The sequence below is a fragment of the Sander vitreus genome, chromosome 5 (assembly GCF_031162955.1).
Source record: "Sander vitreus isolate 19-12246 chromosome 5, sanVit1, whole genome shotgun sequence".
Taxonomy (NCBI): Eukaryota; Metazoa; Chordata; class Actinopteri; order Perciformes; family Percidae; genus Sander; species Sander vitreus.
In genome coordinates, this window is record NC_135859.1 from 10,350,126 (window position 1) to 10,369,001 (window position 18,876).

General features: G+C 42.1%; 1 protein-coding gene across 2 annotated transcripts in view; it reads right to left on the reverse strand.

Moving 5' to 3' along the window:
- Positions 1-304: 304 nt before the first annotated feature.
- LOC144518015 (golgin subfamily A member 7-like) overlaps positions 305-18,876 on the reverse strand; it is a 48,946-nt gene continuing 30,374 nt past the window's right edge. The window contains exons 4-6 of one of the 2 annotated variants that reach the window (XM_078250361.1): positions 16,549-16,650; positions 11,876-11,928; positions 305-1,965 (exon numbers count right to left, since the gene is read on the reverse strand). In XM_078250361.1, the coding sequence (XP_078106487.1) occupies positions 11,887-11,928; positions 16,549-16,650 (144 nt within the window). In that variant the 3' untranslated portion in view covers positions 305-1,965; positions 11,876-11,886. Of the gene's footprint in view, positions 1,969-11,875; positions 11,929-16,548; positions 16,651-18,876 lie in introns of both variants that reach the window. The other variant, XM_078250360.1, reaches the window with a different exon arrangement.

Genomic DNA, 18,876 nt, shown 5'->3' on the forward strand with positions numbered 1-18,876 from the left:
CAAACGCCAATGCGTGAGAATGTGTTGGAGCTGAAGGCTGGCCTCCGAATAGCACCTCATCTGGTCAGGGTGACCAAAGTGAGAAAAAGTGAACCTCTGGTGAATTCAGGATAGCTTTCTTTCTACATAACTATTAGAGACAACACAAAATATTGCCTTCAAAAGAAAATCAATTTCTTAACAAACCAAGTTCTTAACTTCTTGTCTCTAAATCATAGCAAGCACCAGTGTGTCTTGTTGTGCATGTGTCAAAATCTGAAATATGTATTAACTCTCAACACCAACATAACACCAGAAGCCAGCATGGTGTAAAATATGTACACATTTTATTTGTTAGCATACAAGTTTAGATTAATAAAACATTGGATTTCAACTGAAAAAAAAAATATAGAAAACTCCAGATAAAGTATGAGCTAAATCAAAAATCATTCATGACATTTTATTTACATATTTAGAAATCAAGATAATTGATCCATAGCTATGGCATTCAGAAATATATACTTGTACATGTAGTTCTTTCATAATTTAACATTACCAGTCATACGTACTACAGCATATTCAACCTTTGTTAAGGTTACATACATATCATAATCTTAGGTTTTAGATGCTTGTTAGCAATAGGTGGACAAAGCCAAGATCTGACTGACATGAGTTCACAGTTAAGGTCTGGTCACACCTGTAACTGGTGCAGTAAAATGTTTCTGTTCCGTCTTTACAAAGTATTTGGTTCTAGAAGCTTGGTGACTGTACTCACAGGGCTAATGCTGTAGCTGGCAAGCTAAGTGCTAACTCTGGTGCTAGCCCAGCCAGCTGGAAATATTCCCTCTACCCCTGGTGTTTACACCATTTCAATCAATAAAAAAAGTTATTAAAGAGGGAAAAAAAGCTCTTTGAGCTAAAAAGCTTGTTAGCTTAGCACTACTGCTAACAGGACAATTCGTAGTCAAGGAAGCTGGCTATTGGTCAAAAATGCAAATTTGAAAGTCAAATTCACAAACGTTAAACTTGACGCAAAACATTTTAATGGAGTTACTTTAGCCCCCATGAGCAAATTCACTTGTAGTCATTGGAATGAATTGAAATCTCTGTTCAATTTCACCGTTTTAAATCCTGGTGTGAGCAGCTCCTTAGACTTTAACAAAGGCAACGTTCAAAACCATTACAGGCACTGTCAACTAACAAGAGCACTTTTAATACTTCGGTCAAAGGCAATCTACCGGTATGAATATATGCTTATTAGACATGAGCCAAAGCTCAACAGTAATCACCAAACACTATGCACAGCACAGTTTATAAAAATAAAATAATTTTTTTTTTTTAAATCAAAGATATACATTAAGGTCAGAATCTATGACATTTGACTGGAATGTTTGGATCCTGACAAAGTTCAGTGTTGTCAGTTAACTATAAGGTCAAATGCTTCAAAGTAAACATGCAGGGAAGATGATAAACTACCAAGCATCCTTGCAAGAATACATGAATAAAGCCAACAAACTGTGTGCACATGCAACAAATCACACTAATAACCAGAGTTCAGTTTCTTGATTACATTAAAGCCTCAGTTCAGCCAAGACAATCAATTAAAGCATGTGTGTGGATGAGTTCCATAGTCCTTCATAAAAAAATACCGTCTGTTTATTATTCAAAAAGGAGTGTTGAAAAACCAAATATACAGTTCATACAGTTGTTTTTAGTCCAAGATAGAGGATAATTACTCATGGTTTGAAGAATGCCAATACATTGTGTAAGTGAGTTTGTTTTCTCCAACCAAATACAAGGATATACAGTAACAAGCCCTTAATTAATGCATGGGGAAAAGATACTCTGAATGGGACATGCACATGATTAGCAGAAAAAGACAGATTGTAGAGACGCAGTATTAAAGGTGCAGGTCCAGGGGGTCCTCAGGGAGCTGGCCACTGGTGCTGGGCTGCTGCAGACTTGTACCTCTGCTCAGCCAAACAGCTGCTACAGAAACAGAAAGATTAATAGGTGCGATTAGACTGAGTGAGTATTAAATAAAATTAGGGCTGTCAATCGATTAAAAAATGTAATCTAATTAATTACATACTCTGTGATTAATTAATCACATACATAATTAACGGTGCCTGAACCGATACTTTTTAAGAAAGTAAAAAAAGAAAAGAAAAAAAACAACAGTTGGTGACATTAAAGAACGGCTCGTTTATTGCTAAGGCCATATGGTCAAAATGAAATGATTTAATAATAATATATAAAAATAACAATAACTAATTTCAGTAGGAAATTGCTGTTGAGCCATCAGATGGGAAAAGGACATTTACAATAACTTCAAATGCACCACGAGGCTGTAGTTTACCAGTTTCATTGAACGCACCGTCTGTGTTGTTTCTCCGATGGCAGCTACAGATTGTTACATACCGGTGTTGAATCCTCTATAGTACACAGTCAAACTTTACACCGTTTAGCGTTAGCTGTCAGAATTGTAACCGTGTTTAATCCAGCTACTAGCTAGCGGTAGGCTAACGTTAGCTGCTGTCGAGTATAGTGTTAACTAGCGTCATGTGCAGCGGTGTTTGTGTTTCAGAGCATCAGAGAGAAGCGCAGACATATCAGTGGCACCAGATTTCGGTAGCCAGGGTTGGCAGGAAGAAGGTTTTTACAAGTAAATGTTCCAATTAATAATCCAGGCAGAACATTCTCGTCTCCCTCCTTTATTTTACAGTCCAATGGAGGCTAGAATGGCTCCGGGTCAAACGTCAATATGGAATGGATTAATCTGCGTTATTTTTTTTTAACGCGTTATTTTTTCTCAGATTAATTAATCGAAATTAACGTGTTATTTTGACAGCCCTAAATAAAATACAAACTTAGGCAGAGACACACTTGAACTGACAATTCTATGTTCATCTCTTACTCATTAGCTGCTTTTCATCTCATACTTTCAGTGATTATCTTTTAAGCCAAGTGCCCTCTCTTTTTATTTTATACTTTAAAATGTTTCTTCTTTATCACATTACTTTTTCCTTATAGAAGTCTAAGTTTCCAATTTGGATACCAACACTGGAGTGCAGTGGATTATGTTTATATAAGAAAAATGAAAATAAAAACTTTTTTAAAAATACATATTGTTAGGTGAGATTGTTTTTTTTAAATTTACAGACAATGAAAAGAACACCACCACCATTTGTGCATTTGCCATGTCCAACATTCCCCACTGGCAATAAATAATCTCATGTGTGCTGCCTAATTTAAAGATTTTTGGCATGCCGTGGCGAGGCAGCGAGTTTGTACGCAGAGCCAAATGACACCTTATCAGTAGCAGAATGTCTTTTGGACGAGATGCCAGGACACCGACTTGGCGCCATCTGCCTCTGAATGAATGCTCAGTCAGGAGCTGTGCCTGCCAAGTCTGGTTTTCCTACAGTGCAGTCATCCCACTAGAGTCTGATCCATCATGCTGTTCAGGCTTTCACCTGGGAGGCTCCCCGCCAAACTAAAAACGCTGCTTTAAGCCAGCTAGGCTTTCAGCCATAATGGTGAGGGAGAGAGGACAGCTTGATAGATACGTGATGATGCTTTAAAAAAAACAAAAAAAAACAAGTACAACGCTCAGTTTAATTCTCTATCAGTGTCTTCAAAGCTCTCCAAATCATGGGACACATACAACTGCACTGATCAATAATCTCTATTCAATTATCTATATATCAGGGTTTCCGCTATATACATTTAGCAGCGGCGCTCCTTTAGCCGTTTATGAAAAGTCATAAATTCGTTATTACACGACTCTGCAGAGCCATCTGCTCTACACTGGACTCAAGCAAACGGGTATCCGCTCTCTCTCTCCCCTTTGAGGGTGAGCAACTGGAACAGTGGCAGGACGTCATCACTCGTGAAGTCATGGCAACCAAATAAACAGCGCGAGTATAGCAGTTTCTCAGGCAGAGTGATAAACGGAGACGAAAGCCTCGACATGAAAAGCGCACTCATGGACGCGGGTCCCGTGGAATATGACAGCTACAGTTTATTGGAAAATAGCGTTATGGACACTTAATTTAATGAATTTACTGTTTAGAAGAAGCTAACGTTAGCAAATGCTGCGGTCCCTCTGACTCCCCGCTGCAGGAGACGTATTCCTCCGACACGCTGTATTAACGTTACCGTTTAAAACTTTTTCCAGGTTAGTGGGGGTGCATATCGCTCAAAACCAAAATGACATGTTTTTTTGCTAAACTGTGTGTAAAATGAGAGGTGACGTTAAATCACCCGATTCAGGTAACGGTATCCTAGGGTACCATCTATTTGCTGGATTTTCTGTGGGTAATGGTAGTTAACGTAGGGTGACCAGACGTCCCGGTTTGACTGGGACAGTCCCGATTTTGAATTGTGTCCCAAGTCAACAAAAGTCTGTCGGGACGCTAAAATGTCCCGGTTTACACCAGGAGCGGCGTCAGCTGATTTTGCTGGGGCTTCAGCCCCGAATGTTTTGAGTGTAGCCCCAAATGTAACTTTTTCCAAGGTGAATAGAACGGGCAGCTACGTGCGGGGTCCAACCATGCTGTATTTGTTGCTATCACCTAGCAACCGTCTCTATGTGAAGAAAGCTGTGAAAGGTGAAGTTTTCGGAGGAATCATAGCCAAATCAGTCTAATACATCGATGCCATCAACACAAAGTTTAGGAGCGCAATACTAATGATTTAGTTTGAAGTTCCTGTGACGTGAGGTTTCCAGTCTACGGTTCAGACTCAAACACACGGAGCTCTGAAGCAGACCTGTGCGTCGCTTAGTGTCCACTCTCGCTGTAAAATGCAGGGCAGCTTCAAGTTTATGAATGCGCTCAGCTGTGGACATGCTGCGGCAGATGTGTTGCGTTTGTGCTCCGTGTATTTCTGTAGTAGTTTCGGTTTTCCACCTCTGATGTAAAGCAGTGTTCAGCCACTTCCCTAAACTTTGTCTCATTCAGAGACCAGAGACCCAAACGGGGCTCTGTGTCTGTCAGAAGGTCTGAGATCTACCATATCAGCAGAGCAAGAACGTAATGCACAGCAGACTGTGGTGCAGGTATAGATTATTTTCTGAAATATAATGACTTTATTCTTGTAATAGCCTATTATAACTTTATTTTTCTCAAAATATCACGACTCCTCCAACTCAGAGAACACAGATATACTCTATTTTGAATGTGCACAAAGTTTTGGACATGAGCAAAAATCTTGCTCAAACACATCTGAAATATTACAGTCCAGGGGTTTATTAATAAATTAAAATGAATTAATGTATCATTGAGGTGAATAATTGTCACTTCCGGAACAAAAGATGCAAAAGAGGAGAGAGGAGTAAATGATGCCTAGGCTACATGTGTGCTGACTCAGATATAATTAGAAGTCGATCCAAAGGAGAATAAATAGATGAAAGCAATACAGAATGTCTTACTTAAATATATTCCATTATGTTTTTATATTTGGATTGTAATCCATGTTTCTCTTTACATAAAGATATTTGCAGCATAAATTGATTCAGAAAAAGATAGAAACAGGTGCATAAGAATTCACCAGAATGCAGGAAATGAAGTGTTTAATGCTCAAAACTTCCAATAAATCATTTTAATTCTTTTGGTTTTATTGGAATAAATAATAATAAATAACACAATCTCAACATAAATCTCACACTAAACTGAAAAAGGCTGTTGCTGCAATTTTCTTAATTTTACAGGAAAAAACACTGTTATTACGACGCATACGATCAAAATAATGAAGTTACTGTCTGTGTCTATGTCTGACCTGGGCTGGCACATGTTCACGTTAAAAAGCGTGTGCGTGCACAAGCACTACGGTCACGCGCAAAGTGTCCCGGTTTTAGTTCGGGGAAATCTGGTCACCCTAAGTTAACGTTGTTTAGTAGGTTAAGGTAGTTTAGTAATGACAGTAGTAGTGGTCATAGTGAGTGGAAATGTGATGTGAGATGCACATTACAAAATGTGTTATGTATATGTAATTGTTCATTAGCTATGTCTGTAAAGTTGATTGGACTCACAGTAGTAACATTAGGCTAAAACAGATTTTATTCTGATCCAAAATATCTTTGAGACACTCTGTGAGAAAGGACAGAAGGGACACATACATTATATCCTGGAATGTAATTGTAAGACTTTTGAGAAACGATTGCAAATAAAGCAAACTGCTGCCAAAAAGGAACTACACCCTGTTTTCACTTAGCTAGGTAACGTTACTGTTGACGTTCATTCCCCTTTGTGTTGCCAGATCTCGCGAGAGTTTGGTCCTTTGACGGAAACAGGTTTCAAACAAAGTTAATTTTCTCCTGATGTGTCCGTCTCAAAAATGCCATTTTAGTGTCAGAATGTTGTGGATATGTGGCTTGTAAAGAATGGGTTTACTTTAGTGACTATGAGGAGAAAGAATCTAAATTCCAATTCAAATTTATTAGTCACATACAATTATACAGAGTATATGTAGTGAAATGCTTTGTCCACTGTCTCCATGGCTGTGCAATGTGTAAATATTAAGGAAATAAATAGAAAAAGAAGAGAAGAAGAAGAAATGTCTAGAAAAAGAAGAGAAGAAGAAAGGTCTAAAGTGCATGAGGTGTTTCCAACATGCTTGTGCTCCTGTTACGGGTCCTCATTCAGTATCCGGATAGCTTGGGGATAAAAACGTTTCCGCATTGTCTCTGCGTTGGCCCTCAGGCAGTGATAACATTTCCCAGAGCGTAGGGCAGAGAAGAGGCAGTTGTTGGGGTGACTGGGATCTCTGGTGATTTTCTTTACTCTGGACTTTACTCTCCTGATGTATATTTCCTCTAGGTTGGGTAGTGCACTCCTGGTGGTATGTTCAGCTGATCTCATTACTCTCTTTAGGGCTTTACGGTCTTGCTGAGTGCTGTTTCCATACCAAGCTGTTATGTTCCCAGTAATAATACTTTCAATGGTGGCTCTGTAAAAGTTCTTAAGTAATTGCGGAGGTAGCCTGAAGTACTTCAGGCGTCTGAGGTGAAAAAGACGCTGGTGTGCCTTTCTCAATCGGTCATAATCTGTGTTCACGGTCACTTCTCCTATTGGAATCAATACATTCAGGACCTGCCGCTAGTCTCCTAAAGAGGCGTGGCCGAGCCCACGTGACACAGATACAGGAAACTACTCTGAGTTGGGGCGTTACGGTTCTAGAGACAATAGCAGAATTGGTTGCTACGGCAATGCAGGTCCATTAATCTGGGGGGGTGTTGTATTTGTTTGGCAGTTGAGTTCAAAAATCAACAATCTTTGCGCAGCAGCGCTTACTGCACCTTTAAACGCTCTGTAAAGCTGAGGGAAACTGCAGAGTCATGGAATTGCAGGGCTCAACGCTAACTTTTTAAAGTGGTTGCCAGCTTGGCAACCAGGCATCAGCTTTTGGTTGCCGAAATTGACAATATGGTTGCCATGTTTTAAACTGCCTATATTGGAGCAATTCATTTCTTATGTAACTATACCACACATTTTAATAATGAAATAATGAGATAATGGCTTGCAATATAAGTTCCCATCCCTTTCAAATAGGGGTGCAACGGATCACAAAACTCACGGTTCGGATCACAGTTTTGAGTCACGGATCGGATCAATTTTCGGATCAGCACAAAATTATTATAAAAAATGTAATAACAATAACTTTTAACAATAATTAATTCTTTCACCAGTAAATTGCTGTTAAAAGACAAAAACAGATGAGAAAAAGATATTTTACAATAACTTTGAACGCACCACGAGGTTTGCCAGTTTACCAGTAAACGCAACATTGAGTCCCGTCTGTGTTGTTTTTCCGACAACAGCAGTGACCAGTGCTTTGTGTCTTTTAGCTCATAGTTTTAGCAGCAGACGGTTGTACGTGCTGGTGTTGGAATCCTCTACAGTGAAATACAGTCACACCTTTACACCGTTTAGCTGTCAGCATTTTAACCATGTTTAATCCGGTTACCTGTAGCTAATGGTAGGATAACGTTACATGCTGCCAAGTGTAAAGTGATATCAGTGTTTACTAGTGTGCCATGCAGCGATGCCTCAGACGTTGGAGGCTACTCCAACGTCTGTTTCGGAGCATCAGAGAGCAGTGCAGACATTTAGGTGGCACCGTAATGAGGCACCGAAATCCGCGTTGCTATTCCGTCCGGTAGATACCGGGCACTGGTACCATATTAGCACCGGATATTAACATGCCCCGTTAAGCGCGTGTGTTGAAAGCGGTCGCACAACAGCTGAAATGTTGTGTTGTGCACGAACGTAGTGTTTTAACTTTACAGAGACAACCAAACAAAATATTGACTTCTTTTGAAATAAGATTTTCCAGTTTTGGTTTGTTTTTATATGTTAAAAAAAACACAAATATTGAAGAGGTGGTTGCCAAAGGGGGCAACCAGAGGACACGAAACAGTGGCCAACTGACTCAATCTGGTTGCCAAAGGCAACAGTTACTGTCGAGCCCTGAATTGTTACTAAAAGCGACAGTTTTCGCATAACCACAGTCGTGATCCATTTTTGCATATAAAAATACTAATAAAAAATAGCCGCTTTAAAATAAAACCTATTACTGAATAGGTATCCTTATAGTAAAGACTGGGAGTTTTCATTGCAGATTTTACAGATGTGAAGATGGTGAACTGGCAAAATAGGAAATGGTGTATCAAATTGTGACAGAGCATATTGACAATTTAATGGCCGGTATGAGTTTTAATAAAAGGTTGATGTTGGCTTGATATGGCTGTGTATTAGTCTAAGCCTGCAGGAGACAGAAGAGAAGAGACCCTGGCAAGATAAAAAAGGCTTTAACACTGGGGGAATGATGGATATACTATGTGTGTGCTCAGTCTGCTTGCTGGCTGTGGTTTATCCTGTCTTTGACCATGGCAAAGCTCCAACTCACTCTTCTCTCAACAGCTACTTATAAAAGTCCTGGGTTTACATTCCTCAATAGGACATGTTTATGTATCGAGAAGCGCAGCAGGAATTTCAAATGAGAAGATTAATTACTGTATGCTTCTGTACGGTAATAGGGCCATGGTTTATCCATCCACAGGGGTCTATGGTCTCAGAAATGTTGCCAAACACAACATTCCCCATAGGTAAAATATTTATGTTTTACTCTGCCTGATGGTACAGTGCAGACTGGGCTCTGTCCATTGTCCATATACAAAGTACTTTTCAGTAGGATTTGGGCCCAGCACATCCTAGGATGACACTATGAAAATGAACTTCCCAGCCTTTTTCAGTACATGAGGAAAAGAAGGGATTACTGCGACAGAGATTGAAATAATTTATGGGATATGTGCTCTTGAGGCAAAAACTGTGAGGTGTCTGCCAAGGTGAAAGATCTGCAGATATATAAAAGCCATCTGTGGCTGATGATCACACGGTGCTGTCTCAGAAAGTCTTAGCATTCAAATGACACAAAGTGCGTTGCAGGATGGTACATACCTTCTACGGAATGATAACTGTTGAGGAATGCTCTATAATAAATCAAATTGTACAATGGGGTAAATAAGGAAGCAAATATTTTCTTTGTTGTAAAACATTTCCCAGAAGATTTCTCCTTTCAAATCCATGACCCACTGTCATATTTGAATAATTTTTAGATACTTTCTGTACGACTTGGCCTTAATAACCTCTCATTTCCAGTGTAATAAAAGCAAGGGACATGAAAAAAAGAGTGCAAACAGAGCATTAATGCTTGGCCTTTATGCTGGCAGTTGAGAAATTCTATATGAAGGTGACATTGATACGCAAACTTCCAAGAATTGTGACAAAGCAGGAATAGCAGCCAGTACACTGCTGCTGTGAACAGACAGCAGTAGTGTTTCAAATCAAAGTGTTTTCTTTTCTGAGATGGACAGCTACAAAATGGGGTGCGCATCATACCCAGTGTGGACAAGGTCTGCTGAAAGTGGAAATAAACCAGTGTTGATTTTGTCAACGAATGCCATGACGAAGTATATTTGTTGGCAACCTTTTTTTCCACAATATAACCAATACCAAAACTAAATAAAAGTAATCTTTTAAAGGAGGACTTATACAAACTAAACGATAATTTGTCTCATTTAACTATCTGTCTATCTGATGTGCAGAATCACACACTGTAGCCTGGCTCCTAACTAGTAAACAGTATCCTCCTCCGCCCAAAACATCTCTTATTCCGATGTTAGATTTATTGACCGAATTCTTCTATAATCCACTGAGAATTAGACAAGAAGCAGGAACAAAACAGCTGGGATAAACTGAAAACATGCAGGCAGCACGCTGACATTTATTAATAAAAAAAAAATAAAAAGGTAAGTTAAATGTAATTTAAGTCGGCTATCTTTTGGGTTGTTATTTGGGTTGTTACCGTAAGGAATAAGTAGGTTCCAGAATTAATGTTGGCTGTCCACCATCTCAATGATAAAAAGCATGCACACACTTAAATCTGAGCATCAATCTTTTTACGTGTTTGAGTGAGTCAATCAGCTCCTAATTGAACATGCTGCTCTGTAGCTGTGGTAATGCTAGGTGAGCCAGAACAGTGACAAAGCGGTTCTGTTCAAAAAACAAGAATTTAGGAATGACAACTGCATTTACTGAGAGCTGTATTACTGCACAGCAGATAGACATGTACACAGTGTGTATGAACAACTAGTCTGTGCCTTTTCCAATAACCTCACATAGGCAGGAACAAACCACCAAAACACCTGCCAAATGGTTGGTTCAAATCTCGGTCATAGGCAAGCTGATCTCATGGAAACTGTAGTTGTTTTGCTAACTAAAAGTGTTCTTCGGCTATCTATTACCTATTGCCTGAAGGTGAAAGCAGGCATTTTAATTAGTATACGCTGAACTGCTCAAGTACTGCGTTCACATCTAATATCAAACATTCAGTACCAACTGCTGACTGGAAAGAATCAGTCGCATTAACAATGTAGGAAATGGGCTATTTGAACTAAATGTTAAATTGTTTGATTACAGCTACATAAAAGACATGTAACTGACTGGTGTGTGTGGTTGTGCTGAAAAGACAATCACTTTTTGAGTTCAGCTGCTGGGTTTGGCCCGTTCATGTGCTCTGGACAGCAGCACTTCAAGAATATTTCATGTCCACTGAGTGCTATACAACATGAAGTTATAATGTAAGTAGAAAAATACTTTAAATTCTTTATAAAACAGCCCTAATATTTTTCACAAATGAAGAGGCTTTAAACTTTGATGTGGGATTTTTCATCATCATTGCTAGCGACAGATGGGGGTGTCCTGAACAAATAGTTTTTAAATAGTTTAGCCAGCTGTGTTTTTTTTTGCTGCCTCCAGCTTCTTTTGAAACAAAAATTTTCTTCTGGCTGTGGCAACAGCCACATGCCGAGAGTCAAAAAATACACACCTTTGACACGTCTCTCCAGGACCTGTACACCTCCAGGACGCCCCCCCCCTCCCCTCCATCCATAGTCACTACACTTTGCATTAACCTTCATTCTGGACTTTACATCTGCCCATACTATATGTTCTTTGCAAATTCTGCACTAACCCATTCAGCCTCTTTTTTCTTATGCAACAATTACTCTTTATGTATACATTTGTTTTTCTGTATTTATGGTTTGTTTGTTTATGTGTGCAGCTTTCACCAAGGCAAATTCAACATAAGTGTACTTATTGTGGCAATAAAACCTTTTCTGATTCTGAAAAGTAAGAGGAAAATGTGTTTTGATAATCTAAAATGGATTTGTACAATTTAAAATTGTGTGTATTTGTATGTCTGTGTTGTACATACTTAATAGACCAGCATCAAATCTGTACTAGTAAGAAAGTGTAACTCCTCAAAATATATATAAATAATACTCCTATACTCTATAAATATTTACACATGGAATATTAATTACAAGACTCACCGTGGCAGATTTTATCTAGTCAGGCTTCTGTCTTCAAAGATAGTAACTTCGATCTTAATAGGATTCAGTCAAGGAAAAGCATTTGAAGCAAGGTTGGATTCATTTTACATTCAATTAAACACAACTGAAACTTGAATTCAGGAGTATGGTTCCAGAACCAAGACTGTGCGTAGAGGTAAGCCCCACCAGATCTAACCGGTAGCGCTCCACCTCCCGCACAAGTTCCAGCTCCTTCCCCCACAGAGAGGTGACATTCCACGTCCCCAGAGCCAGCCTCTGCTGCTCGGGTCTGGTCCGTCGAGGCCCCTGACCTTCACTGCCACCCATGTGGCAGCGCACCCGACCCCAGCGGTTCCTCCCACAGGTGGTGGGCCCATGGGATGGAGAGATGTCCGCCACGTAGCTTTTTCGGGCTGTGCCCGGCCGGGCTCCGTGGCAAACCCGGCCACCAGACGCTCGCTGACGAGCCCTCCATCTGGGCCTGGCTCCAGACGGGGGCCCCGGGCTTCCTCCGGGCAGGGTCACTTCATCCCTTCCTCGATTTTTCATAGGATTTTTGAATCATACTCCTGGATAGGGGTTGGACTCTTTTCTTCTCCGGAGTTGCCCAGGGTGTGAGGCGCCGGGCGGGTGTGGGGATACTCACAAGCCCCCGGCTGAGCGCCGCTACGTTGGAGTTTAACCCGGTGGACGAGAGGGTCGCCTCCCTACGCCTGCGGGTTGTGGGGGGGAAAACTCTGACTGTTGTTTGTGCATATGCACCAAACAAGAGTTCGGAGTATTCGGCCTTCTTGGAGACCTTGAGTGGAGTCCTGCATGGGGCTCCAGTCGGGGACTCCATCGTTCTGCTGGGGGACTTCAACGCGCACGTGGGTAATGATGGAGACACATGGAGAGGCGTGATTGGGAGGAACGGCCTCCCTGATCTAAACCAGAGTGGTTGTTTGTTGTTGGACTTCTGTGCTAGTCATGGATTGTCTATAACAAACACCATGTTCGAACATAGGGATGCTCATAAGTGTACTTGGTACCAGAGCACCCTAGGCCAAAGGTCAATGATCGATTTTATAATCGTTTCATCTGATCTGAGGCCGTATGTTTTGGACACTTGGGTGAAGAGAGGGGCGGAGCTGTCAACCGATCACCATCTGGTGGTGAGTTGGGTCAGGGGGTGGAGGAAGACTCTGGACAGACCTGGTAAGCCCAAACGGGTAGTGCGGGTAAATTGGGAACGTCTGGAGGAGGCCCCTGTCCGACAGACTTTCAACTCACACCTCCGGCGGAGCTTTTCGTGCATCCCTGTGGAGGCTGGGGGCATTGAACCCGAGTGGACAATGTTCAAAGTTTCCATTGCTGAAGCTGCGGTGAGGAGCTGTGGTCTTAGGGTCTTAGGTGCCTCAAGGGGCGGTAACCCACGAACACTGTGGTGGACACCGGTGGTCAGGGAAGCCGTCCGACTGAAGAAGGAGTCTTTCCGGGATATGTTATCCCAGACGACTCCGGAGGCAGTTGCAAGGTACTGAAGGGCTGCAGCCTCTGCCGTGAAAGAGGCAAAGCAGCGTGTGTGGGAGAAGTTCGGAGAAGACATGGAGAAGGATCTTTCGGGTCGGCACCAAGGTGCTTCTGGAAAACCGTTCGCCACCTCAGGAGGGGGAGCGGGGGAACCATCCAAGCTGTGTGCAGTAAGGATGGGGACGCTGTTGACCTCAACTGAGGAGGTAATAGGGCGGTGGAAGGAGCACTTTGAGGAACTCCTAAATCCGACTAATACGCCCTCTATGGTAGAGGCTGAGCTGGAGGATGAGGGGGATTGGCATCAATTTCACTGGTGGAGGTTGCTGAGGTAGTTAAACAACTCCACAGTGGCAAAGCCCCCAGGAATTGATGAGATCCGTCCAGAAATGCTTAAAGCTCTGGGTGTGGAGGGGTTGTCTTGGTTGACACGCCTCTTCAACATTGCGTGGAAGTCTGGGACGGTGCCTAAGGAGTGGCAGACCGGGGTGGTGGTTCCCCCTTTTTAAAAAGGGGGGACCAGAGGGTGTGTGCCAATTACAGGGGTATCACACTTCTCAGCCTCCCGGTAAAGTCTACTCCAAGGTGCTGGAAAGGAGGGTTCGGTCGATAGTCGAATCTCAGGTTGAAGAGGAACAATGCGGATTCCGTCCTGGTCGTGGAACAACGGACCAGATCTTTACTCTCGCAAGGATCCTGGAGGGAGCCTGGGAGTATGCCCAACCAGTCTACATGTGTTTTGTGGATCTGGAGAAGGCGTATGACCGGGTGCCCCGGGAGATACTGTGGGAGGTGCTGCGGGAGTACGGGGTGAGGGGGTCCCTTCTCAGGGCCATCCAATCTCTGTACGACCAAAGCGAGAGCTGTGTCCGGGTTCTCGGCAGTAAGTCGGACTCGTTTCAGGTGAGAGTTGGCCTCCGCCAGGGCTGCGCTTTGTCACCAATCCTGTTTGTAGTATTTATGGACAGGATATCGAGGCATAGTCGGGGTGGAGAGGGGTTGCAGTTCGGTGGGCTGGGGATCTCATCGCTGCTTTTTGCAGATGATGTGGTCCTGATGGCATCATCGGCCTGTGACCTTCAGCACTCACTGGATCGGTTCGCAGCCGAGTGTGAAGCGGATGGGATGAGGATCAGCGCCTCTAAATCGGAGGCCATGGTTCTCAGCAGGAAACCGATGGAGTGCCTTCTCCAGGTAGGGAATGAGTCCTTACCCCAAGTGAAGGAGTTCAAGTACCTTGGGGTCTTGTTCGCGAGTGAGGGGACAATGGAGCGGGAGATTGGTCGGCGAATCAGCACAGCAGGTGCGGTATTACATTCAATTTATCGCACCGTTGTGACGAAAAGAGAGCTGAGCCAGAAGGCAAAGCTCTCAATCTACCGGTCAGTTTTTGTTCCTACCCTCACCTATGGTCATGAAGGCTGGGTCATGACCGAAAGAACAAGATCCAGGGTACAAGCGGCCGAAATGGGTTTCCTCAGGAGGGTAGCTGGCGTCTCCCTTAGAGATAGGGTGAGAAGCTCAGTTATCCGTGAGGAGCTCGGGGTAGAGCCGCTGCTCCTTTGCGTTGAAAGGAGCCAGTTGAGGTGGTTCGGGCATCTGGTAAGGATGCCCCCTGGGCGCCTCCCTAGGGAGGTGTTCCAGGCACGTCCAGCTGGGAGGAGGCCTCGGGGGAGACCCAGGACTAGGTGGAGGGATTATATCTCTAACCTGGCCTGGGAACGCCTCGGGATCCCCCAGTCGGAGCTGGTTAATGTGGCCCGGGAAAGGGAGGTTTGGGGTCCCCTGCTGGAGCTGCTACCCCCGCGACCCGACCCCGGATAAGCGGATGAAGATGGATGGATGAAACTTGAATTCTCTTCACTCTTGACATAAGGAAATATAAACTGCAGCTATTGTGCATATTTTCCCATTCATCAACAGAGAAACAAACAGTTTTTGGACAGGTTTGTGGAAACAGCGTCTCGCCTTGAGGCCTCTCTGTCCCATATCTGACCCTCTTCCCATGGCAGTAGCTGACTGACATTAGACTAGATTCTTGGCATGATTTTCTTAAAAAGGAAAATCTGAGTTTCTCTCTAAGATAAGGAGGACAGACTAGCCATCTTGTAATTTTGGAGCCAGAGTCTGCGCAGTAGTGATTGGATGTTGGAGCTGCCTAATTGAAGTCCCGCCCATACACCCACCAGAACAATAACAGCTGTCATTCAAATAACTAATTTAAACCAAAATGATTAGAAAGAGTACCCATTGAATAAACATTTGTGGTATAAGAACTACTTAATATGAGAGAAACCATCTTTGGGTTAAATTTATTTAAAGGTGCACTTTGATTATTTAGCTTAGCCCATCCCCCAACCCGCTAACATGGTGGGGGCGGGATTTATGACCTAAACTGCAGCCAGTCACCAGGGGGCGATGAAGATGTTTTGGCTGCTCTTATGCAGTCTATGCATCAACCCCTGAGTTCAGCGGAGACATTCCTGTCAAACTCCCAATGCTCCCGTGGCCAAAGTAAGCACAGCCGCCCGACCGTGTCGGAGAAAGAATCCAGATCACTGCCACTGCTACAGAATCATAGGCGAGAGAAGGAACAAAGCATATCTCCCATTGCTGCCCAGTTACAATTAATTGGGATGTTGAGTCTCTCTCACACGCACACACACACGCAGATCTGATGCAGATGCTTTGGTGTTTTTACAGGGTTATCCCTACATAGCATTGGATTTCCTGTAAAATGCCCGGATTGCTGCTTTCCATCTTCATCCAGCAGTTACAGGGAAAGATGTGGTAGGGGCAGAAGGCCTATTACATCATTGTGAAAGCTCCTTGTTCTACTTAAAGCTGTGGTGTGATTACATTCACATTTCCTGATCTCAGGGTATGTTTAACAAGTTAAAGTTACCCAAAATATTTAACGTATCATTCCTCTTTCCTCTTCCTCTTTAAAATATTGTGGCTTTGACCCTTGACTGTGTCTCTAATTTGTTTTTAAGGTTGGCAATCTGAGTTTGAGTCAGATAAATGCCTAAAAATGTATCTATTCATTGTTCCCAGTTTATTTCTAAGCAGTTGAGCATGAGGAAAATTCCAGCTGAGCGAAGAGAACAGACAGTTTTTCCTGGCTACAGCACTACGACTACTACTGAAGGGTAGGATACGACTCGCAGGCCTCTCTCGATGGGATCGGTGAGCAGGAGGCCTCGTGGTGCGTAGATCTTATCATTCTGCTCCTGAATGTACTTTGCAAGCTTCTTCAAAACCTACAAAAAAGGCACAGCAATCACAGTTTCAGATTTGGATGTCAAGCCACAGTGTAACAGAGTCCCACCCACTGTTTAAAGTAATTAGTTTAGACCCCCACTTTTACCATGTTGACCATCAGTCTAGCCACACTGTGTTCTTTTTAAATCCACTCCGCTTGCCTATTGAGAGAAAGGCCAAATCAATGAAACTCCGTTCCACATTTTCACTGCTACTTAGCACCCAGCCAGCACGCTCACACATACACACGAGCGCAAATTGGCTTCCAACTGCCTCCTTTTGTTACAAAGTCTCTATACTGACTGTGAAATGTGAAGTTTGAGTGCTCGTTTCCCAAGGAAATAACATTTGCTAGTGTTTCCGTTCAGGTGTGTTCAGGGTGTCATTTTAAAGCACAGACTTTCTATTTTTTTGCGAAAACAACCATGTTGTGTCACGTTTTGAACTTCTTATATTTAGTTTGTACTTACGAATTTTTGTTAAAATACTTTGTAATAAGACAGTTTCGACTACAATTGGTTTATGGATTTTGAATGCTGAAGATCTAATGTTTTCAAAACAGTATAACATTCATATCTTCTATAAATAGGCAATTATAAAAAAGGGATTTTTCTTAACTACACCGTGGGATGTCCCCCGGTACTGGGGGCTCTCGGGTTCAAGAGGTTAACAGAAATTGCAATAGCATGCTAAATAAAATGATCAAGTTAAAATAAACGAGAGGTTATTATTAAAGACAGCTTTGAATTGGTCATCAAATCAATTTCTGTACCTTTCGTTTTTTAATATCTTCAAATACGTGAATAGGGGCCAACCAATTCAACAGGATGAAATTACAAAATGTACCCTTAATTTTTTTCTCATGCTAATACAACCAGATAAAAGTCAAAACCACCTGTTAAAAAGGTACCGGAATACAGAAAATGACATCTGCTCTGTTAAAAGACGTTCTGGGAACAAGCTTTTTAAAATAAATCTTTGTGCAGCAGAGCAAGAGGTGAAACATTGTTTCAGCAAAGCATTTGAAGATTACTTGAGACTCCTTTGCATCATTTCGATGAGCAGCCATTGAAACATGGATTTAGGTCTAGTTGCAAACCCAAACACCAGCACCTCTATTTGGCATTAAACAAACAGAAAAAGTGAGCAACGTGAACAGGAGTTTTAAGAAAATGCAGAAGAGCGGTTACTCATTACAGTGTGGACCTGTTTCAAGCAGTAAAAGGAAGATATTGAAGGGTTTAGAGCTGCCCGTGTGTTCCAGTAGGGCATGTTCATGTTTGGGGTTAGGGAAATTCTCTCTGTTTATCATGGTACCAACTTTATTCATTAACCTTAACGTCTTCTTGTTTTATCCTCCATGGCAGCCTCAAAACATGATGAAACATTTAGAAAGAGGAGGGTCACCAATATGCACAGCAAAACAAATTTTTCATCATTTTGGTTATTTCAGCTTTCCTATTGTTACCCGCTGTAAAACATGGCAGATATTTTAATTGAATATATTTCATGGAACTGTAGAGGCCTGCATAAACTGACTTTAGACCAGGTTTTTGTTGGTCAATGGCGCGATCACTTTCCGCAGCCTCAAGATAGCAATATGCCAAGAATGCACCTGAACACACCTCCCTGTAAGACCAGCACGCCCATGGGCACACAGATGAGCACAGGTGCATTTGCTATTTAAACAATGTGGGCGCTAGATGGTAATTGACAACTGCGTCGGTCTTAAACTAGCAAAGACGCTTTCACAAGTTAGAGCCGCAAAGGTGTCATTATATTAATACTAGGGCTGTCAATCAATTAAAAAATGTAATCTAATTAATTATATACTCTGTGATTAATTAATTTTGAAATGACAATAAAACACACTTGAGTTGAATGCTGCCTCACTGTCTGTCTGTCTGTAAACGGTAGGCGTGGCTTGGGAGTAGACGCTAAAGCAGCGAAGCTCATGGTGTCTTTTATCCACATGAGCCAAAAACACATGTTCTGGCTCGCAAATCACATTTCTACTACATAAGTCACCCAATTTAAAGATATATTCATCTTTCCAACGGTGAAATATCCCTTTAAGAGGTTGTACAAAGTAACTGTAACGTAACTTAATTACTAGTTATTATATTACACCCATCTTGGATGTCATCGTTTATAAGGGCATACAAAATGTATTAATTAAATAAGAATTTGTAATTGTTAAACTTTCTAAAATATTAGGTTATTTA